Source organism: Spermophilus citellus (assembly GCF_964194105.1).
Source record: "Spermophilus citellus genome assembly, chromosome: 7".
NCBI lineage: Eukaryota > Metazoa > Chordata > Mammalia > Rodentia > Sciuridae > Spermophilus > Spermophilus citellus.
Window position 1 is genome coordinate 51,252,432 of NC_138188.1, and position 24,435 is coordinate 51,276,866.

The window sequence follows — 24,435 nt, forward strand, 5'->3', positions numbered from 1 at the left end:
AATCTAAGTATACACTGAATTAATGGTCCCATTAATTGTTCTTTTTCAGAATAGGCAAGTGCGTTATTCTTTGATAGAAAAATTATGTTAAATAAATGCAGTTTGTATCACACTATTTTGGGGTTGTAGAAATTGGAAAATATCAAAGTATACTCTGAATCAATTCTACAACAGAGTTATTTTATAAATATCAGTCATGAGCTGGCCGTTTATCAGGTATTGATAACATTTAGATATTTTTCAACAGACAAAAATGAATTTTCATTGTTAAGAATATCATAAAGTTTTATTGTTAACATATGCCAAGTTCATTTTGTCTGTGAAATGACCATGGGACATATAATAATGATGTTCTTTTGGAGATTAATATGCAGAGCAACAACAGAAAAAAATTAATAATGAATTTTTATGCTTCACTTTAAAAAAAAAAAAAACATAAAATAGGAACTCATTTACAAGCCTGCTCTAACAGTGAACCAATCCTGTCAGTCTCACAACATTTACTATTGTGACAGAGACGAGAGTCCAGTGCTGGTGACAATGTGAAGCCTTGGTGAAGTGTTTGAGTGCAGGCTTTCTTAAGAAGTGGGGAGCCCCCATACCAGAGCCTAAAGTAAGACAATGACCTGTCACTGAAGTGACCTCCTCAATGTTCCATCCTGGGTACTGCTCAAGCACTGCTCAAGATAGAAAAGCCCACAGCCTGGTTAGCACAGTCAATGATCACATCACTATCGAATTTGAAATAAAAAACCTGTCTTTCAGAGTAACATTTTCCTCTAAAATTGCCACAATTTTATTTGCATTTATTTAAAAATTCCAAAGGAGGACTTGAAATATAAAAGCTTTTTTTTTTTAAAAAAAAGGTGGGTTTTCAAACATAAAACATTGTGCCAAATGATAGTTTAGGATCTTTATAGGATCCATGCCCTCTTAGGATTCAGGTTATGCCATAGGGAAATCTGATAACAAGAGTGTGTTTTCACTGTATGAAGAGCCAGCATGAATTTTTCTATTGCTACAGTGACACAATGACATTCTGAGCACCCAAAGGTGGCTCATCCCCAAGAAAGGGCAGGGGTTTTATCAGCTGTATGACTTAACTCTTTAAAAGTTTCATGCTCAATTTTTCTCCTTAACAAACTAAGATCCCTTTTCTTTACATTCTTTTTCCGTGAAGGACACAGAAGCAAAGAAGGGAAAATAATTGTTCTGACTCACATTTCCTATAGGTTTACCTTTCAGATGTAAGCACATACAATTTGCCATTTCAGCTTCACAGAATGGTAATAAAGAGACATGCAAGCAGAGAAATGATTGTCAGTACTGGGAATTAATTTACAGAAATAAGAATTAACTTTGGTTTCTGACAGTCATCTGCATTACTAGGATCTCCAAGCAAAAAGTGTTTTTAAGTGATTTTTAACACAGAGATCTCAGATGGTTGACATAAGAGATGGATATAGCCTTGAGATTCCTTTTGTTTGTCTGACATATTTTCTTTCTGTACATAAACAGCTAAAAATCAAATACTTCATATAAAGAGCAGATATATTTGGCCTTTATTCTTTCACAAAATCAGAGTATCTGTTAAGTGATTATTAACCTCAAAAATTATTCATTTCATAAGCTGATATAATTACTTTAAAATTATAGTTGACAAAATGTGATTAAAAGAAAAAGACTAGAATTACTTCATGTTTTAGCCAAGGTTAGTGATCCTATAAGCTCTTGCTTTGCAGAACAAATAAATTATATTTATTTTTTTAAAGAGTGATATAGATTTCAGAAAATAATGGACTGTATTCTATTGTTCTTTAAGTTTCTTGAAAGCTACTAATCAATGAAAGACCTCTCACTACACAAAAAGTTTTAAAAACAGCTCAATATTTTTTAAGCAACATAAACATAAGATTCGGAAACTTTATTACCCTCAAGCCCAAATCAATCAATTTTAAAATGTACATAAAGATAGCAATTTTAAAAGATATCATTTCTATTAACATGTGTGCCATTCAGCTTGCCTCACAGAGTCAGGCTGTCCTGACAAACACCCTGCCACACACAGCTGGGTGGTTACCATGCGTTATTTCATTCATTCACTCTCTCAGCCACTCCTGCACAATGTCCTACAGGGAAGTCAATGCCTTTCCAGCAAGGCACCGATAAGTCATTCCTGGCCTGAGCTGATTTTGACTCAAAGACATGTTTTATTTTGAACCTACCTTTATACTATTTATTTGTTGTGGGCAGGGGGTGCCAGGAATTGACCCAGAAGCACTTAACCACTGAGCCACATCCCCAGCCCTTTATTTATTTATTTATTTATTTATTTATTTATTTGTTTATTTATTTAGAGGCAGAGTCACTAAGGGCCTTGTTAAGTTGGAGAGGCCAGCTTTGAAGTCAGGATCCTCCTGCCTCAGCCTCCTGAGCCACTGGAATTACAGGCGTGTGCCACCACACCTGACTCTTGATACTTATTTTTAACCAATTTTAATTATGGGCCAAAATTTTAAGATCAAACTCTATGCTTCAGCTTCATCTTTTAAAAATCAAGATTGCACACGCCCCCTTGGTGGCTTCACTGGAAGGGACCAAGATGGAGGGTCGCTCCCCCACTTGCTGAATACACATGCCCCTGTCAGTTATTACTGTTGCTTGACTGGCCCCTTAGTCATGTGGACTTTCTGCCGTTTGTTAATAATAATGTTAAAGAGATGTAGTCTTTGTTCTCAAGGAACTTAGGGATGATCAGGTTTGACTCTGATACTAACATCTCCTTCAATACTGTTTTGATTATTAAGTGTTTTGATTTTTAACATATTTTTCTAGCCTTCCTCAAACACTGTCAGCTCTGTGATGTCATTATATCTTGTTATGTCCATTGGTGACCTCAGTCAGATTTTACCTTTAGCATTAAGGAAATCAGTAACAAAACAAAATAAAACAGAAAAAAAGTTTTTGTGGGTTACACTTTATAAATAAAATTCTTCCTCCGACCTACAAATAGCATGTCCGAGTCATTCTGCTTAGGCTAACATTTTCCTCATGGGTCTGATTGGCAGTAGAGAAATTTTTTCCTATATAGGATAATTACTTCAATTCTGGAATCAGCATCAAAGTCAAATCTTTTTGACAGATAAATCATCTTAGCTGGATTTCCTCTATGAGCCTCAGTTTTCTCAACTGTAAAGCAGGACCAATAAAACTTTTTGTCGTGCAGGGCTGCTGGTGTGCCAAATGATGTGGTCTACATGAACAGCTTGGCCCTGGAAGGTTCCGCCACATTGTAGTCTCTCTGGCAGTCCAGCTGCTCCTTAGAGCCTGCCTGGGACTATCTCATCATGTCCTGGCTCAAGTCAGAGTCTCCATTAACATATTCTACAATGCCTTCAAAATATTGCTCATTTTTACATAGTTCAAAATTATGACAGCTAATAAGCTATCTAGTCAGACATCAGTTTTATCAAGTATTAATCAAGAAGTTGGCATTTTATGACATTTTTGTTTTCTTAATGTTCCTGAATTACCAATTTGTCACTCCATACCTTTTGTTTGGAGAAAAGGAAGCCCATCAATAATTAAATAATCTTTTCAGTTCCCCTCACCTTTGACATTCTTAAAGTAGGTCTAAAATCCTAATTTAATTTTACTGGACTAGATTAATAGGAATCCTAAGGAGAAACACAAATGAGGCAGTGTATAAAATATGATCATCTGTTTCTGTTTTTCCATTTTCTCTGAATAGAATTTTTTATTTGTTTGTGTTCTGGTTCAAATGACAATGAATTATACAGATAAATTCTATTTTTCAGTCAGCAAAATTGGTTTGTAAATCTCTGGTTCTGGGAACATTTCAGTAATAGAATCAGTATGTGAACGAAACTGGAGTGTATTAGAAAGTGAATCAAATATTTCATATGACTCCCATAGAAACTTTATAGCTTTTCCTAACTTTTGCCACCAAAGATAGCAATATGTCGGACTATAAAACACAGAACTATCAAAGTAGAAAATTTCTTTGAAACAAGCAATGTTTTCAAAGATGACAACTAAAGTATTAAATTGCATTTTGTCTACCACTTGGCTATAACTTCATTCTTAAAATATATTACCTAATATTGAATGGCATTCACACACAAACATTTTATCACTTTCTGCCACAGTCTTGTTATTCTACTAAGATTTTGCATCGTACTCACTAACAGTATTATGTCTAAAATTCTAGAATATTTTACCTTATTTAAATCATTATTTAGATTTTCTACATTCCTGCTAATTAATCAGCTCTGTGCATACTGTTAAATGCTTCAGGTCACAGAGATATACATCCATTCACTTTTTTAGCCAACTATTCCAAAATGATTTGTATAAGAAATGTACTCGCTATTTTAAAAAAGTTTAAAAGCCGCATGGCAGCATGGTATAATTTTTAATACAGGCATTCATAGTCACACAAATATCAGAAGTGTTATACAGCAAAAGTTTTAAAGCAATTATATCTGTTTGTGGCATTCTTAACTGAATAACATGTAATCTTAATGTTACTTGATAATTAACACAATATGTTATATTCCCAAATAAATAAATTTCAGAATTGATGGACCAAAAAACTAAAACTGAATCTATTTGAGAGATTCCTAATTTATGGCTAAATTTTTGCTATGTGGATTATCCTAAAGAATAAAGGAGTTCTTCAGATTGTATGTAATTCAAGCCCCTTCATGTGCAATGGAGGAAAATTAGACCAGAGATAAGACGGTTGCATTTTGTAAGGAATAATTGTTTCACATAATTGACAAGAAGTAACTGAAAATAGTCAGTTAGATAGCAATCTTGTTGAAAGCACTTCCTATTGTTACTCACACTGTACACCCAAGGGTTGTTTATATCCACCTAACTGTGGGATTTTTTTCTCATTTTCACCTAGCCAAGAGGAGAGGCTTTGAATTCAATCTGTCATTCCAACAAAGCTATGGGATCTATAAGCTAGCACGTGGGGATTACTATGACGATGATGAAAATTCCACATCCTGTCACCACCTGATGAACCCTGAGTGCGCGACTGTGCTAGACTCTCAGAGAGACAACCCCAGGATCTTCAATGCCATCAAAGTGCAGATCAGCACCACACCCTCTCTGGACAGCGACAGAGTCAGCAGTTTGGAGAAATGCATCAGTGCTGACCTTGCGGAGGCCCAGGGAGGTTCTGACCAAGGAAAGGGGGCATTTTCTGAGAGATCAGGAGGTGGTGTTGACGATGAAGAAACCACCTTCTCTGAAGGCCCAAAAAGAAGGCTGTCTCGTGAAGAGAATCAGAAGCCAGACCTCTCAGACTGGGAGTGGTGCAGAAGCAAATCAGAGAGGACTCCTCGCCAGGTACAGTAGATGTTCTTCCTGAATACAAGAGATGTGAAAATCATTAGATCTGCTTTCATTCAATCAGTCTTTAATTTTTTTAAGTTAGTTTTACATTTTCATTCAAAATCTATACCTTTGGAATAAACAGAGTTCAAGGTGCTTCGAGAAGGGTGAAGCATTTTACCTTAACCCCAAGTGATCTGCTTAAATTCAGACTAGACTCTCAGAACTCATGCTTCTGAGTTAATTAGTTAAAATAGTTGACTTGTAGGGTTTATTTTTCTCTTCTCCATCCCAAAGCTGCCTCACAAATCCCAGGAGAGGTTTTCTTTTTTCTCTGAAGGAAAATATTTATACAACTAGTAATAAGGAGGCTTGTCCTTACTGGTCTGAGTAATAACATAGCTTGCCTCTAAGTCTTGCAAAAACTAGTCTGTCCAGTACCCAGCATGAACAAAATTATTTATTCCAGAACATTCTCCTGAGCCATTGTAAGCCTTGCCAAGTGTCTACTTGCACTGAGTCTCCATAATAAAAAATATAATTCCAAACATATTCTGCTAGGAATAACATATTCATTGATCTAAATTGTGACCACATCTCATCAACTATGAATATGAGCAGGATGATCTAAGATTTCCTTTTCTCCTGCAGAGTAAGCAGAACTATTATTGTTCTGATATTACTATTTAAGAAGTCAGTGGAATAGTAAAACAAACTACACAAAACACATTATTAGAAAAGATGATCATGCACACTGTTTAGCCAGTAGGAATCTCAGAAGAAATCAGTAAATATTTGTCATAAATTGAAATATATATTGGAAAATGGTAGTCAAAGAATACAGTGCTCCATATAGTCCCTCAACTCAGAGGGGATTCCTACATTCTCATCATTAATTTGTTCCTGAAGAATCTAAACCTGCTGGTTTTCTAGCACTTAAAAATTAAGTGATATTCATGATGAAGTGTGTGTGTATGTGTGTGTGTGTGTGTTCCAATAACTTGCAGCTACCTTGTGAGCTGTTCCCTATAACCATTCTAATGCAGACCCCTTAGAGGTTACAGCAGTCATGGATCTTGCTCATACTTTTTTTTTTCCCCTGCTTATTTTATCACACATGTTTGTACTTCTAGCACAATACAGTGTTTAGATTTTCTAAGTTTTAGCCTTCTAAAGATGATAGTATACTATATACAGTCTGATGGGACTTTTTTTCAGTTGACATTACTTTAAACAACTCAATTTATATTTTTTTCAGAACATTGCGGTTTAGACAGGCATGACCACGTGCACCTGTGATTCCAGTGACTCGGGTGGCTGAGGCAGAAGTATCCCAAGTTTGAGGCCAGTATTAGCAACTTATTGAGGCCCTGTATCAAAATATAAAAAGGACTGAGGATGTAGTTCAGTGGTAAACTGCTCCAGGATTCAATCTCTCATACCAAAACAAACAAAATTTAAAAATTGGAAATTATCATGTCAAATATAACAATACATAACCCTCATTTTAAAATCTTATTTATAGTTTGGAAGTTATAAACAATCAACTATACCTAGAAAAATGTGAAACAGTCAAATCCTGTTTACATGAAAGTATATTGTTCTATGAGAATAATGAAGTACAACTCGCCCCAAACCCTCTTTAAATCAAAATATAAAATGATGTGTGGAAATAGAAAACTTTGCTCAATATAGATAACCTTACAACTGTAATGATTTGTTTACTAAATAATTAATATTTTAACATCAGTGATAAGCAAGAAATTTATCCAAAAATGGTGACTATAGGAAAAAAAATGACTAGTGGTAAATAGATAGTGCAATATCCAAAAAATAAAAAAAAAAAACCTCTGTAGAAGTCTTGATGAAGTTAGATGGAATATTATCATAGATTTTACAACAATAGTAAGAAATTCTTAAACTACAAGCTCATGGATGACTCCCTTATCAAAATTGCCTATGATCTTTAAGGTTAGCATGAAATCAAATTATTAAATGTTAACCAATTTTATAAATTTTACCAAACATTTTCAAAACTTATGAGAACTTTTCCTAAGAATGAAAAAAATAAAAAAGAAAAGAAAAATTTAACTCTTATATAATCTTGAACAGCAGATCTCAGGTGAGAGAGAGTACATGGTGAGTCAGCACTTTCATTTTTAGCTTTTCTTCCAAGTGGCTTCTTTGCTCTGAAAACAACATTAAGTAGTATACATAGTAGAGAGAATGATAGATCAAGCTTTAGCAGGCACTGCATTTACTCCATGAAAAAATACTACCTATTGATTTTCTGTATTTGCACTTTCAAATATTTAGGCTCAATTTTTCAGCTTGTATCTAATGTTACTACAATGAATAGTGTAGTAACATTTGATTTTAAATTATTTCATGAGCTTTATTTTTGCAATATACATTGCTTAATTTTTATGTTAGCCTTTATGTTAGTAAGTAAACTCTCAGCACATCTTGTTGGAACTCATAGTAGGAGTGAGTATATCAGGTCAAAGTTACTGTGTAAAAATGATAGTAGTGGAATGGCCTTTTTGGATTTAAATATGATCCAATATGAGGGTGTCTGTAAGACTGAAATTCAGTATTAAACCTGGCACACAATTGGCTTCTTTTTGGCCTTCTAGTAGGTAGAATCAGAAGTGGTTTACCACTAAAATATTCAGGAAGAATAGTCAGGATGCCCTATCCTTCTGTGAGAAAGTTTTAATATGGGGTGAGGGTGTGGTTCAGAGGTAGAGCACTCGCCTGCCATGTTCAAGGCCCTGAAAATCTAATCTTTAGGTGGCAGTTATATTATGCCACCTAAAGCTGTTCTTAATCCTACCATCACAGTATCTGAGAGACGAAAGGTCACCAGGAGGGTTAAAAAGCAGATTCTGAAGCAGTCCTCAAGTGAGACAGGATGTGCCAGTAAATGATGGGCTTTGAATTCACCACACAGCCAATTAAAGCCAATAAAAACAAATATGAAAGCCACCTAAAAAATCAAGGAAATTTTTATTTTTATTTTAGGGGAAATGTTTTGACTATCTAAAAACATTTTTACAAGGCAAAGCTAAGCTTTCTCATTTGCTAGTAGAGTTCAGTGCCAGCTTCAGCTTCTGTGATCTTTTAAAAGTACCATTCTTTTGTGAACTAATTTTCATAGGAAACTAGAGAGACCCAAAGTCAGCTGGACTGACTGAGTTCTTTAGACCAGAGCTTCTCAAATTTTAATGTGCATGCAGGTCAGATGGAGATCCTAGGAAAAATGTAGATTGTGATCCAGTAAGTATAGATTGGGCCCAAGATCCAGAGTGCTAGAAAACGTCCAGAGGATTCCTGTGCAAAGTTGTGCTTCCACCCAAGACCAGTGTCATCAAAATTCCCAAGCTGGTTCACACAGGAAAATTTAAGGAGCACTGTGTTATATATATTCCGATTCCTGGAGAATGGATGTCAGTTTAAAAAGCAGGACAAAATTAATTCTTTCCATTTCATATATGACCATAAAATAAGACCCAAAAAAAAATCCTAATGGATAGTTCTTTTTCCTCCCCCTTAAAAAAGTACTTCCTCTCTTTTCACTTATTTTTTTTTTTATTGGTTGTTCACAACATTACAAAGCTCTTGACATAACCCACTTCATACATTGGACTGAAGTGGGTTATGAACGCCCAATTTTACCCCAAATGCAGCTTGCAGAGTCACATCGGTTACACCTCCACATTTTTACATAATGTCCTATTGGTAATTGTTGTATTCTGCTACCTTTCCTATCCCCTACTATCCCCCCTCCCCTCCCCTCCCAGCTTCTCTCTCTGCCCCATCTACTGTAATTCATTTCTCTCCTTGTTTATTTTCCCATTACCTCACAACCTCTTGTATGTAATTTTGTATAGCAATGAGGGTCTCCCTTCATTTCCATGCAATTTCCCTTTTCTCACCCTTTCCCTCCCATCTCATGTCTCTGTTTAATGTTAATCTTTTCTTCCTACTCTTCCTCCCTGCTCTGTTCATAGTTGCTCTCATTATATTAAAGACGACATTTGGTATTTGTTTTTTAGGGATTGGCTAGCTTCACTAAGCATAATCTGCTCTAGTGCCATCCATTTCCCTGCAAATTCTATGATTTTGTCATTTTTTATTGCTGCATAGTACTCCATTGTGTATAGATGCCACATTTTTTTATCCATTCATCTACTGAGGGGCATCTGGGTTGGTTCCACAGTCTAGCAATTGTGAATTGTGCTGCTATGAACATCCATGTGGCAGTATCCCTGTAGCATGCTCTTTTAAGGTCTTCAGGGAATAGTCCAAGAAGGGCAATAGCAGGGTCAAATGGTGGTTCCATTCCCATCTTTCCCAGGAATCTCCAAACTGCTTTCCAAATTGGCCGCACCAATTTGCAGTCCCACCAGCAATGTACAAGTGTACCCTTTTCTCCACAACCTCTCCAGCACTTATTGTTGTTTGACTTCATAGTGGCTGCCAATCTTACTGGAGTGAAATGGTATCTTAGGGTGGTTTTGATTTGCATTTCTCTGACTGCTAGAGATGGTGAGCATTTTTTCATGTGCTTATTGATTGATTGTATATCCTCCTCTGAGAAGTGTCTGTTCAGGTCCTTGGCCCATTTGTTGATTGGGTTATTTGTTGTCTTATTGTCTAATTTTTTGAGTTCTTTGTATACTCTGGATATTAGGGCTCTATCTGAAGTGTGAGGAGTAAAGATTTGTTCCCAGGATGTAGGCTCCCTGTTTACCTCTCTTATTGTTTCTCTTGCTGAGAAAAAACTTTTAAGTTTAATTAAGTCCCATTTGTTGATTCTTGTTGTTAACTCTTGTGCTATGGGTGTCCTATTAAGGAATTTGGAGCCCGACCCCACAATTTGTAGATCGGATCCAACTTTGTCTTCTATCAGATGCAGAGTCTCTGGTTTGATATCAAGTTCCTTGATCCATTTTGAGTTAACTTTTGTGCATGGCGAGAGAAAGGGGTTCAGTTTCATTTTGTTGCATATGGATTTCCAGTTTTCCCAACACCATTTGTTGAAGATGCTATCCTTCCTCCATTGCATGCTTTTAGCCCCTTTATCAAATATAAGATAGTTGTAACTTTGTGGATCAGTCTCTGTGTCCTCTATTCTAAACCATTGGTCCACCCGCCTGTTTTGGTACCAGTACCATGCTGTTTTTGTCACTATTGCTTTGTAATATAGTTTGAAATCTGGTATCGCTATACCGCCTGATTCACACTTCCTGTTTAGAATTGCTTTTGCTATTCTGGGTCTTTTATTTTTCCATATGAATTTCATGATTGCTTTGTCAATTTCTACAAGATATGCCGTTGGGATTTTGATTGGCATTGCATTAAACCTATAGAGAACTTTTGGTAATATCGCCATTTTGATGATGTTAGTTCTGCCTATCCATGAACAGGGTATGTTTTTCCATCTTCTAAGATCTTCATCAACTTCTCTCTTTAGGGTTCTGTAGTTTTCATTATATAAATCTTTCACCTCTTTTGTTAGGTTAATTCCCAAGTATTTTATTTTTTGGGGGGATATCTTGAATGGAGTGTTTTTCCTCATTTCCGTTTCCGAAGATTTGTCGCTGATATACAGAAATGCCTTTGATTTATGCGTGTTGATTTTATATCCTGCCACTTTGCTGAATTCATTTATTAGTTCTAGTAGTTTCTTTGTAGACTCTTTTGGTTCTTCTAGGTATAGAATCATGTCATCTGCAAATAGTGATAATTTAAGTTCTTCTTTTCTAATTTTTATGCCTTTAATTTCTTTCGTCTGTCTAATTGCTCTGGCCAGTGTTTCGAGAACTATATTGAATAGAAGTGGAGATAGAGGGCATCCCTGTCTTGTTCCGGATTTTAGAGGGAATGCCTTCAACTTTTGTCCATTCAGAATGATGCTGGCCTGAGGCTTAGCATAGATAGCTTTTACAATGTCAAGGTAGGTTCCTGTTATCCCTAATTTTTCTAATGTTTTGAACATAAAGGGATGCTGTACTTTGTCAAATGCTTTCTCTGCATCTATCGAGATGATCATATGGTTCTTATCTTTAAGTCTATTGATGTGGTGAATAACATTTATTGATTTCCGTATGTTGAACCATCCTTGCATCCCAGGGATGAATCCTACTTGGTCATGGTGCACAATTTTTTTGATGTGTTTTTGTATTCGATTCGCCAGAATTTTATTGAGGATTTTTGCATCTAGGTTCATTAGAGATATTGGTCTGTAGTTTTCTTTCTTTGAGGTGTCTTTGTCTGGTTTCGGAATCAGGGTGATGTTGGCCTCATAGAATGAGTTTGGAAGAGCTCCCTCTTTTTCTATTTCCTGAAATAACTTGAAAAGTATTGGTTTTAATTCTTCTTTAAAGGTTTTGTAAAACTCCGCTGTATATCCATCCGGTCCTGGGCTTTTCTTGGTTGGTAGTCTTTTGATGGCTTCTTCAATTTCATCCATTGATATTGGTCTGTTCAAATTGTGTGTATCCTCCTGACTCAGTCTGGGCAAATCATATGACTTAAGAAATTTATCGATGTCTTCACTATCTTCTATTTTGTTGGAATATAGGTTTTCAAAATAATTTCTAATTGTCTTCTGTATTTCTGTAGGATCTGTTGTAATATTGCCTTTTTCATCCCGTATGTTAGTAATTTGAGTTCTCTCTCTTCTTCTCTTCGTTAGCATGGCTAAAGGTCTGTCGATCTTATTTATTTTTTCGAAGAACCAACTTTTAGTTTTGTTAATTTTTTTAATAGTTTCTTTTGTTTCAATTTCATTGATTTCCGCTCTAATTTTAATTATTTCTAGCCTTCTGCTACATTTGCTGTTGTTTTGCTCTTCCTTTTCTAGGGCTTTGAGGTGAAGTGTGAGCTCATTTATTTGTTGGTTTTTTCTTTTTTTGAGGAATGACCACCAGGCGATGAATTTTCCTCTTAAAACTGCTTTCATTGTGTCCCATAGATTCCGATATGTTGTGTCTGTATTTTCATTTATCTCTAAGAATTTTTTAATTTCCTCCTTTATGTCTTCTGTAACCCATTGATCATTCAGTAACATATTGTTCATTTTCCATGTGATGTAGGATTTTTCCTTCCTTCTTTTATCATTGATTTCCAGTTTCATTCCATTATGATCAGATAAAATGCATGGTATTATCTCCACCCCTTTATATTTACTGAGGGTTGCCCTATGGCATAATATATGGTCTATTTTTGAGAAGGATCCATGTGCTGCTGAGAAAAAAGTATATCCATTTGATGATGGTTGATATATTCTATATATGTCAGTTAAGTCTAGGTTGTTGATTGTGATATTGAGTTCTATAGTTTCTTTATTCAATTTTTGTTTGGAGGATCTGTCCAACGGTGAAAGAGGTGTGTTGAAATCACCCATAATTATTGTGTTGTGGTCTATTTGATTCTTGAACTTGAGGAGAGTTTGTTTTATGAATGTCGCAGCACCATTGTTTGGTGCATAAATATTGATAATTGTTATGTCTTGTTGGTGAATGGTTCCTTTTAACAGTATATAATGACCTTCTTTATCCCTTTTGATTAACTTAGTCTTGAAGTCGATTTTATTCGATATGAGGATGGCCACTCCTGCTTGCTTACGAGAACTGTGTGCGTGGTATATTTTTTCCCATCCTTTCACCTTCAGCCTGTGTATGTCTCTTCCAATCAGATGTGTCTCCTGGAGGCAGCATATTGTTGGATTTGTTTTTTTAATCCATGATACCAGCCTATGTCGCTTTATTGGAGAGTTTAGGCCGTTAACATTCAGAGTTACTATTGATATATGGTTTGAACTTCCATCCATGTTTGAATGTTTATCCTTTTTTTTTTTTAAATATTTAGTTTGTTTCTCCGTGATTATCTTTCCCCTCGCCCTCTGTCTTTACTGAGGCACTTCCCACTGATGGTTTTGGTTATTGTTTTTCATCTCTTCCTCGTGTAGTGTTTTGCTCAAAATGCTTTGCAATGCAGGTTTTCTGGCTGCAAATTCTTTTAGCTTTTGTTTATCATGAAAGATTTTTATTTCGTTGTCGTATCTGAAGCTTAATTTTGCTGGATACAGAATTCTTGGTTGGCATCCATTGTCTTTCAGTGTTTGAAATACGTTGTTCCAGGATCTTCTCGCTTTCAGCGTCTGTGATGAAAAATCCGTTGTCAACCTTATTGGTTTACCCCTAAATGTAATCTGTCTCTTTTCTCTTGTAGCTTTTAATATTAATATTTTCTCCTTGTTCTGTATATTGGATAGCTTCATAACAATGTGTCTTGGCGTTGGTCTACTGTGATTTTGTGTGCTCGGTGTCCTGTATGCATCTACAATTTGTATATCTGTTTCCTTTTTTATTTCTGGAAAGTTTTCTGTAATTATCTCATTCAGCAGGTTATTCATTCCCTTGGCATGAATCTCTGTGCCTTCCTCTATCCCGATGACTCGTAAGTTTGGTTTTTTTAAGTTATCCAAAATCTCTTGGATGTTTTTCTCGTGATTTTTAACCAGCCTATCTGAGTTGGCTAGACTCTTTTCAAGTTGATATATTTTGTCTTCATTATCTGACGTTCTGGCTTCTACTTGCTCCACTCTGTTAGTGATACTCTCGATTGAGTTTTTAATTTGGTTTATCGTTTCCTTCATTTCTAGAATTACTGTTTGATTATTTTTTATAATCTCTATCTCCTTATAAAGATGCTTAACTTCTTCTTTTAGCTGTTTATGTAACTCATTCTCAATGTGTTCTTTCGCTGCTTGAATTTGCTGTCTCGTATCCTCTTTGAGGTTCCATTCCATCTGTCTAAGGTGTTCCTTGAGGTCTTTATATGACCATTTTTCTGATGACTCTAGGTCCTCTTGAATATTTAGGCTGTCCTGCATTGCTTGTACTCCTCTTCTTCCTTGCTTCTTGAAGCTGCTCATGTTGCTTCTTGTTCTGGTTGACTGCTGGGTTACTGTTATTTTCCTATAAATTTATTTGATGCTAGGGAGGAAAGGTATTAGAAGGGAAGGGAAGAAGTCACTAAGGAGAATGAGAGTAGGCAGGTAGAATTCAAGGAAGGGGGGATAAGAAAAATGAAAAGACAAAAGAAGAAAGAAATAGGAACAGATCCCTGCAGGACCCCTCTTCATGGAATTCTGCTAGAAGTTCCTCAGTGTGAAGACTGCCGCTGTTCCAAAGGGTCTTTTTGATCCCGTTAGTGCAGAGACATCAGAGTCGCTGCTTCCTCCTCGGCGGCCATCTCTTTTCACTTTTAAAAGAAAACTACTTATAAAATGAATCAGGCATAGATGTCAGTGCTTCCTGAGACATTATTACATTAATAATTACCAGTGCTTGAAATTGTCTCTTGAGTGATTATTGACATTATTTCTACTGAAATAGTCACAGTCAGAAAAGTTCACTTATCACCTCCCATTTGTAGTTTCTACCAAGTCATCCTAACACAAGTGATGATCCAGAGTATAGACGTGTTATTTTTAGCTACCTCTACTCATCTGAAGTGCTTAGTTCATTACCCACTATCCAGAGAAGTGAAAAATTGTCATGTTGCTTTCTTTCAAAACATTTATAATTTTTATTATTTTCATTTTATTGAGGAAATTTTAGAAATCATTGATAAGCAAAGAGAAAATCACTTTCTTCCACTGCACAGACTTAACCACTGTTTATATTTTGTCCTATAAAACATGAGGCTGTTTCCTATACATGTATTTTTACTTTGACAAAAATGGGACCATACTGCAAATACTATTTTGGAATGTTAGCCTTAACAGGTGTGTCCTATCTACACCCAGTAGTTTAATTTTCACCTCATTTAAATTGTTGAAATCCCATTTAAAAAAATATTTTTTAGTTGTTGATTGACCTTTATTTTAATCATTTATTTGTATGCAGTGCTAAGAATGGAACCCAGTGTCTCACACATGCGAGGCAAGTGCTCTACCACTGAGCCACAACCCCGGCCCTGTTGAAATGCTTTGTGTCATTATCTTGTATAAGACTGAACACTCATCAATAAATGTGTATTTGTGTATTTGTTCTCAAGTATGTAATGTCTTGGAAGTGAAAACAAAGATAATTTTATTCTGAACTATTTCATAATGCATGTTGTGATCCTCAGATTGTGTACCATTGGCTGAGATGAGCTAGCAGCTCACTTTCTATAGTCAAGGGATTAGCACTGGATCAAAGCTCATATAGAACCCTCTATTTGCCCTTATAAACCAAGAATTCTGTTAATGTTCTTGAAGAAATCTCATGGCTTAAGGAGAACTTAAAGGCTAACAAACCACCGGGCTATGCCTTGAATTTCTTCTACAACCGTCTATTGATTGATTACCTCCTATTTGAACTCAAGTGGCTGGGAACTTGCTATATTTTTAAATACTTTTACTGTGAACTAATTTTAGACTTAACAAAAAAGTTGCAAAAATAGTACAAAAAGTTCCAACATATTCATCATCTAGTTTCCACTAATTGTTAGTTAATTGTTAATTTGTTACAAAATAACAATGCAATCATCAGAAAATTAACTACAGACTTTATTTCAATTTTGCCATTGTCCTGCTGATGTCTCTTTCTGGCCCAGGATCTAATCCCTCATCACATGTCCTATGTTCTTAAGGCTCCTTGTTCTCCCCAGCCTATAAGAGGTCCCCAGTCTGTCTTTGTCATGCATGGCTTTGATGCTCTGAAGGACCACTGGCCAGTTTTGTTGGTCAGTTTTAGGATCATTCATCAATTTGTGATTGTTATTTGTTTTTTATTGATCAAATTGAGCTTGTGAATTTTGGGTAAGAATAATATAAGTATGTTAGCCTTAACTGGTGTGCCCTATCAAGAAGTACAAGATGCTGGTATGTCTTACAATGATTCCATAAGCTTTGATCACTGTATAAAGGTGGTGTCTGCCAGATTCCTCCATGTTATTTTTTTTATTTTAAATTTATAAATATCTTGTGGGGAGATATTTTGATAAGGTGCAAATATTGTTTCATATTATACTCTTGCCTACTAACTTTTGCCCATTCATTGATGAATCTTTCCTGCAACAATTATGAGGCTAATTTCCTATTTCTATCATTCCTTCTGTGCTGATTGATTGTTAGAATTCTACTGAAAGGGAAAGCTGTCTTTTCTTCTTCACTTAGTTATTTGTCAGTATGCACCCACAGGCATTTGTTCTAATCTATAAGATGTAAGTCCTGCTGTTACTATTCTTTTGTTACCCAGTTTTTCTACATCTAGCCACAGGGAGGTCTTTCATGTTGGTTTCTAATGGCCTTCAGCAAGCCATTATCATCTCTTGACCATTTCTTTACTTGCTGGCAGGTAAGAAAAGCCACATCTTGTATTTTCCTTAACCCAGACCTAGAATTAACCACGTCTCCAGGGATCTCTTTTGTTGGGAGATTATGTTGAGAAACCAAGGTCTGGATTGCAGGTGTGCTCACTGTCCCTGAAGTCTCTTGCTTCCAGAGCCTGTCATTGCACAGTGCTGGGTTCACCTAAATATTTCCTTTTTCTTATTTGTGACTTCTTATTCTGATTCTTAGAAAACTCTTACTTACCTGCATAATTCTGGCAAACACAAAAAGTAATTCTAGAATAGCTAACCCATACCCCTGGAGAAAATATTAACTAGAGAATTATAGTTGTGTATACTTCTTTTTATCTTTCATAGCTTACAGCCAAAACATTATCGTCCAAAGTTATTTAGGTCAGTTGTTTTCTTCTCCATTCCCTTCGTTTTGAATAACATTTTCTGTTCCCCTTACAAATACATGTGTATCCTTCTTACACATAGACCTGTTTTTGCAGCTTGCTTTTTCCACTTAACAATATATCCAAGAAATCACTCCACACCAGTTCAGAGACCTTCCCCACTATTCTTTATAGCTATATAATAATCCAAAGTGATATGACGCAATCCATTCAACCACTCTCTTTAGGTTGCTTGCAATATTTTGCAATTAAAAAAGTACCACAATGACTATCTTTGTGCATAAGTATTTTCACACTGTTGGAAGCTAACCTTCAGGATAATTCTTATAATTAAGATTTCTGAGTTGAAGAGTAAGTTCAGTTTTGTTAGGAATTGCCAGATTCCCTTCCCGGAAGTTCATGCCAGTTTGTATTCCCCCCAGCAATTTGTGATGAGGTCCTTAACCCTCATCTGTGTAACACTATAATACTGTCATACTTTCTAATTTATCTATTTTGACAGGAGAGAAATGACAGCTCAGGGTTGTTTTAAATTTCACTTATAAATTTGAAATGTTTTTATATGCTTAAAGACTTTTAAAATCTTTTTCTCTTTTATGAAATGTTTTTTAAACTCTGCACAATTTTTCATTTCTTTTTGTTTTTCATATATTATCACTATTGTTATTTGAGTTGTGTGTGATAATTATACATAAAAGCAGGACTCCGGGTATATTGTACATGGATGCCACATAATTTGGTAGATTTAGTTCCCCAGTGCTTCCCAAGTCTTTCCGTCCTCCCTTCCTCTCAACCCCCTTCCTCTATTAGTATCCCTTCTCTTTTTGCAATATTCCTTTTTTATTCCTTTTTTTCACTAGCTTTTGCATATGAGAGAAAACATTTGACCTTGACTTTCTAAGTCTGGTTGATTTCATTTAGCATAATGTTCTCCAGTTTCATCCATTTACTAGAAAATGTCATAATTTTATTCTTTTTTATATCTGAGTAAAACTCCAGTGTGTGTGTGTGTGTGTGTGTGTGTGTGTGTGTCACATTTTTTTTTATCCATTCATTTGTGAACGAGATAAGATAGCTGGCCTCATCCAGCACCTGGGCTGGTTCCATAACTTAGCTCCTATGAATTGCACTGCTGTAAATGTTGGGACTCAAGCATCACTATTGTATGCTGATTTTTAGTTCTTTTGGATCATAACCAAAGAATGGCATAGCTGGGACACATGGTAGTTCCATTTTTAGTCTTTTAAGGAATCTCCGTACTGTTTTTCAGTGATTGTACTAATTTGCAGTCCCACCAACAAAGCAAAAATATACCTCTTCCCCCACCTCCTTGTTATTTGGTTTTTTGATGATTCACAACTATTAATATTTTCTTTAACTGCCTCTGTTTCTTGAGTCCTTATTGGAAAGCCAGTTTAATCCAATTAAAAAGCTTCTGCAAAGCAAAGGAAACAATTAAGAATGTGAAGAGAGAACCTATAGAATGGTAGAAAATGTTTACTAGCTACTCTTCTGACAGAGGATTAATATCTAGAATACATAAAGGACTCAAAAATTTTTACACTAAAAAACCAAATAACTCAACTAATAAATGTACAAATGAATTCAACAGACACTTCTCAAAAGAAGAAATACAAATATCCACCAAATATATGAAAAATTTCAACATCATTAGCAATTAGGGAAATGAAAATCAAAATTACACCGAGACTTCATTTTACTTCATTTCACATATCAAATCTAATTTCAAGTGAGAATGGCAACACTCAAGAATATAAATAATAATAAATGCTGGAGAGGATGTGGAGAAAAAGGAACACTTTTACAACTGTTGGTGGGATTGCAAAATAGTGCAACCATTATTGAAATCAGTATGGAGGTTCCTCAAAAGACTAGGCATGGAACTACCCCAAGACCCAGCTATCCCATTCCTAGGTATTTATCCTAAAGAATTAAAGTCATCATACTGTACTGGTACCTGCATTTCCATGTTTATAGCAGCATAATTCACAACAGACAAACTATGGAACCAGCCTAGGTATCCATCAGTGGATGAATGGCTAAAGAAAATGTGGCATATATACACAATAGACTTTTATTCAGCCATTAAAAAGAATGAAATTATGTCATTTGCAGGAAAATGGGTAGAATTAGAGACCATTATGTTAAGCGAAATAAGCCAAATTCACAAGGTCAAGGGTCATATGTTTTCTCTTATATGTGGAAGCTAGAGAGAAAAAAAAAGAAAAGAAAAATGGGGGGTCAGGGATCTCCTAAAAATCAAAGGGAAATCAGTAGGGCAAAGGGGCCAGTAGTGGGAGGAAGGGAGGGAGGAAGGGGGAAAGTGCTGGGGAGTGATATTGACCCAATTTTTTGTTGTTGTTGTATTGTGTGCATGTACGAATATGCAACAACAAATCCCATCATCAAGTAAAATCACAATATACCAATAAAAGATGTGGAAAGAAGAAAAAAAGCCAGCTTAAAAGGAATTTACCATGTTTTCTTCTGGTGTTTGTATAGTCTTAACTTTTTGCATTTGGATTCCAGATCCATTTGGACTTTGCTTTTGTACTTGGTGTAAGATATGGATATAATTTTCTCTTTTTTCCCTTTGGTGGTTTAGCATTTATTAGAAAGTGCCATTATTTAAAAGTCAATCATTACCCAGAGTAAGCTGAGATCTCATCTTATCCATATTTACTTGGGTCTATTTCTGGTCTTTCTGTTCTGTTCCGCTGTATTCATCTGTTTGTTACTGATGTTTCACGGCTCTAACTGGAGAGGTTGGTACAGTGATTTTCATGCCTGGACAAGCTGGTCACCTGCGTGTTTTTCTTTTTCAGTCCTTGTCTTGCATATTTGTTTTTCATATCAAATCTAATTTCAACTTGTCTCACTCCATTAAAAAAGCTTAATCAGGATTGTGTTAAACATGTAAATTAACCCATGGGTGTGTTTTAATTTCTAGCTGTTCTATCAAAGAGCCAGGCATGTCTTGCCACTGTTTTACTCTACACTTGTGCCTTTCTCCTGAAACATTTTTAAATTTGCTTCCTATACATTTTACATGTTTTTGTTAAGCTTATTCCTAAGCATCCATTCTTCTTTGTTTCTGTTGTGTTTTCTCTACTACCACGTCCCATACCTGATTAGTGTGTATGTATAGTAAGGGTACTAATTACTGCCAGTTAATTTTATTTTTTTTCCTTAAATTTTTTGGTGGTGTTGGGGATTGAACCCAGAGGCTTTCAACCACTGAGATATATCCCTATCCCTTTTTATTTCTATTTTTTAAGACAGGGTTTCACTATGTTGCCCACGCTGGCCTCAAACTTTTGATCTTTCCGCCTCAGTCTTCAATGTCTCTGGTATTACAGGCATGGGCCACTGCATCTTGCTCTGACTTAATTTTACATCTGCAACCTAACTGAATTATTATTGCTTAAATTAGTGTTACCACTCTCTGGGGTTTCTAAGTATAACATTATATCATTGTTATGTCATTATAGAGACTGTTTTATTTCCTTTTTTTCCTGTTCTTTTACCTGCTTAATGTTTTTTTTGTCTGACTCCATTGGCTGATACTTTTGAAACAACAGTGAATGGTGTCAGAGCAGTGAGTCTCCATCCTGACTTTGTTCCTAACCTCAGTGGAAAGGTTTCTCGGGTCTCCCATTAAGGAAGCTGTTAGCTGCCAGTTTGTGGAGAGGCTGATTAGAAATTTGGATGATGACGGTGATGACGATGATGATGACAAGGATGACACTGACAGTGATGATGACAACAATGATTAAAGGATGATGTGACTGCCAGTACTTACTGAGCACTTGCTGTGCTTCACAGGAGAACTTAAGCACTTTACGTATAATTGCTTATTTTGTATTGATTTGATTGGTAGACGCTGTCACCCAATTTTACAGATGGAAATATTGAGGCATAATCAATTAAGCTTAAAGTTCTCAGAGCCTAGGAGCAAATTTAAATCATCTGACTGCAGAGATGGTCACATATCCACTACCATATACTGCATCAGAGAGACAGTTTTGATGGCTGGAGAGTCCTTTCTTACCCTGGGTTCAGCTCCATTCCCTTCATAGAGGCAAGTTAATAGCACTTTTAAAATGCCATAATCCCTTTCACAGAAAGCCTGATTTAATTGCCCTAGGGAGATTTGTGTATGAGTATTTTTTAAAAGCTCCCCATAGATGGATATTTGCCAAAGATATAATCAACAAAGATTTTGATTCTAAAATATATCATTTACGTAGAACACCAATAAATCAACAAGAAAGCAGCAGACAAACCAATAGAATAAGAACAAAAGATGTAAACAGGTACTTCATGTAAGAGAAAATCCAAATAGTCATAAAGGCATAAAAATAACCTTTATTAAATAAAGCTTTAACAATCAGGAAATGTTCATTGAAATGGCAATGAGAGATCACACCACTGCACACCCACAGGAAGAGTTCAAATTCAAGTCTGACAATTTCAGGAGTTGATGAGAATGTGGGAAAATAGGAATTCATATAAACTATTGTTGTGATAAATTCTTAAAATCACATTGGAAAACAGATTATTAGGGTCTCAAAGTTAAATACAATGCATGCCTCACTTCGGCCACTTTCAGTTACACAGCCTAGAACTGCATTGTCCAGTATGGTGGCCCTGTGTCACATGTGGTTATTTTAAGCTAAATTGACTTAAACCTCTTAAAAAGTTAAACAGCCACACTTAACTCAGTAGTCCTTGCTGTAGCTCCAGTGCTCACAATCCACGTTTGGCTCATGGCTCCCGTGCTGAACCACAGAGTGTTCCCATCTTCACAGTTCTCTTGGCCAGTGCTCCGTAGAGCATGCTTACATAGCTGATAGCTCAGTTTTTAATGGTCAAAATGTTTAGAAACAGCAATGAGAATGGATAAGCCGTTGGATGTTTTGGTCATGGAAGAGTGCCTACAGAAGAGTGTTTACCATGAAGCCAATGAGGCCAAAGCTCGTGGCCTCGTGCTGGTCTGAGCTCCTCCTAGGCTCCTAGAATCCTCCTAGAATGTGCTCACAAAAGCAAATGCATCTATTAAATTAGCAACAAAGGAGATTTACCTATTCTTTTTCTTAAAGACTACAAGTCATGTAAACTTCAAGCCCCTTAAAAGTTAGTTCTACTCCTAACTAAAAAGCAATGAAACTTAACAAATTAAATCTGCACAAAATGTCAATGAGCTTCAGTAACATAATGAAATAAAAATCACAGAAACTTTGCTACAGTTAACAAAGCCTGGAAGCAGACAGAGTCACGTCCACTAGTTCAGGAATACCTGCAAAAGGGATCAAAGCAAGGAGAGCTGTGGCTGCCTGTCCCAGGAGCCTGGGCATGTGGGAGAGGCCCACCTGGGCCTGAGGTGCTCACAGGGTTCTGTGGCCACCCCAGGGAGTGAGTGTGCTCCCTCACACTGCATGTGCACCCTTAGGGCACTATTGGGTGTGTGTGTGTGTTCATCTCATAATTTAAAGAAGTTAGAAATAAATCAGTAAAATGTGTCCAAATGCTTCTAGTGAGCATCTTCTGCCTCTGGCCTTTTACTATGCCCTACTTCTCTCTCTTGGACCCATGCAGAGAAGCCTATCTCCTCTGTATGTTCTTTTATCTCTATACTATGGTTACAAAGGAAGGAAGAGGACAGATGGACATCCCAGGTAGTTTCCCCAAATCTACTGAGTTGCTTTAAATTTCCCTCAGATGTTTTAAGCTCACCTAGAAAACTCCTATCAACTATATATAGCTTACTTCTGTGTCCGAAGGAAGGTAATTTTGCAATTTCCAATTTATTGTAGTGAAGATGAGGCAGGACCCACTCAGAAATTACATCATCTAACTCAACAGAACACAGTGCAGTATGGCAGGAAGGGCCCTGGAACCTACATGTAGAAAGAGCAATCGGAAAGACAATCCTGCAGAAGGGATTCCTAGAGGACTTAAAAAATGATGACTGACAAATTTTTCAATCTTTATGGGAAAAGATAGGTTGTATCCAGCTATTTTTATCTGCAGAATATTAATCTCATAGATTTTATTTGCTTTCTAATATTACTTCAACTCAACCTTACATAAGAATCAACCTCCTGGAACTAATCCCTGCAGAAACCAATTACCAGTTAGCTGAATTTACCAATCACCAAACTTACCAGTTGTTTTTTTTGGGGGGGAGGGTCCTAGAACCAATCCCCTATAGAAAACAAAAGGCAACTTTACTAGGGAATGATTGAAATAATTAAAAAAAAGAATCCTGGTTTTGTTTGCATAGGAGGCTCACTGGTTTCCACTAGAGGACACGTTTATTGAAGTGGCTTTGAGAACACAAGTGAGTTATACTGAGCAGGACACAAGAGCCTCCCCCAGGTTGTACAACCCCTGTGAATCACATCTAAGGCAAGGAATATTACCCCTCTGTCCCTTAGTAAGCTCCCAGGACTGCTATGAAGATTCAGTACTAATTGACATGTACACATGACTACAATAACAAAGAAGCATCAGGAAGGGAAGCCTGAGGTTTGTATGTCTGCATGCAGTGGGGAATCAGTTACATGCTTTCGAATAAATTAACACTTGTCAGTGAAGGCAATTGTGCCGTTCAGTCTCTAGCATGGAGGTAACTTAGGTTTCAGTAACAGAGCTGTTTTTCTGCTCTTTGTGAAGAACACCCAGGGTGTCAGATACTTCCTAATAATAGTGTCACCATAACACCTCAGGCCATTCCCTTAAACACTTCCAACAGTCTTAGCTGAGTAACTGCATCATCAATCTCTGGGGCAGAGGAAAGCTGCCGCCGACAACTCAGGAAACATGCTCAGGGAATTCAGATTCCAACGCAGAGATGCAAGTCCAAGAGAACTTTAGCTCCAAGAAAGGATGCAGAGATTAGAAAGGAGGATTCCAAGCTTACTCTGAAGTTGAAGATGATAACATTCATTGTAAAAAGTGATGTGAAGATTTTAAAATATTTGCAGGAAAAGAGGTTACACCTGGCTGTTCTTATGTATAAAATATTAGTTTCATAAAATTTGCTGGCTTTTTAATATTATTGTAAATAGATCTTTTACATGAGATTTAGCTTTGTTTTGTCTTATTTTACAAAGATGGTAAGAAAATCACTGTATCCTGAATCTCTGACAAGATAGTCACATTGCAGATGTGAGCTCTGACTTGTCCTTCACCAGCCTGAGCTCTGGAGAGCACCTGCTAAAGGAAAACACTCTGCGTCCAGCCAGTGGCCCACAGCCTCATCTGGGTATTAAAATCACACGAGGTACCT

The 24,435-nt window shown here is 36.3% G+C and overlaps 1 protein-coding gene across 1 annotated transcript in view; it reads left to right on the forward strand.

The window, feature by feature from the left end:
• Positions 1-24,435, forward strand: part of GPR149 (G protein-coupled receptor 149) — a gene marked incomplete at both ends in the record, with an annotated part of 72,113 nt that overhangs the window by 2,902 nt on the left and 44,776 nt on the right. The window contains one exon of the mRNA XM_081301819.1: positions 4,934-5,382. Coding sequence (XP_081157945.1) covers positions 4,934-5,382 — 449 coding nt within the window. The remainder of the gene's footprint in view (positions 1-4,933; positions 5,383-24,435) is intronic.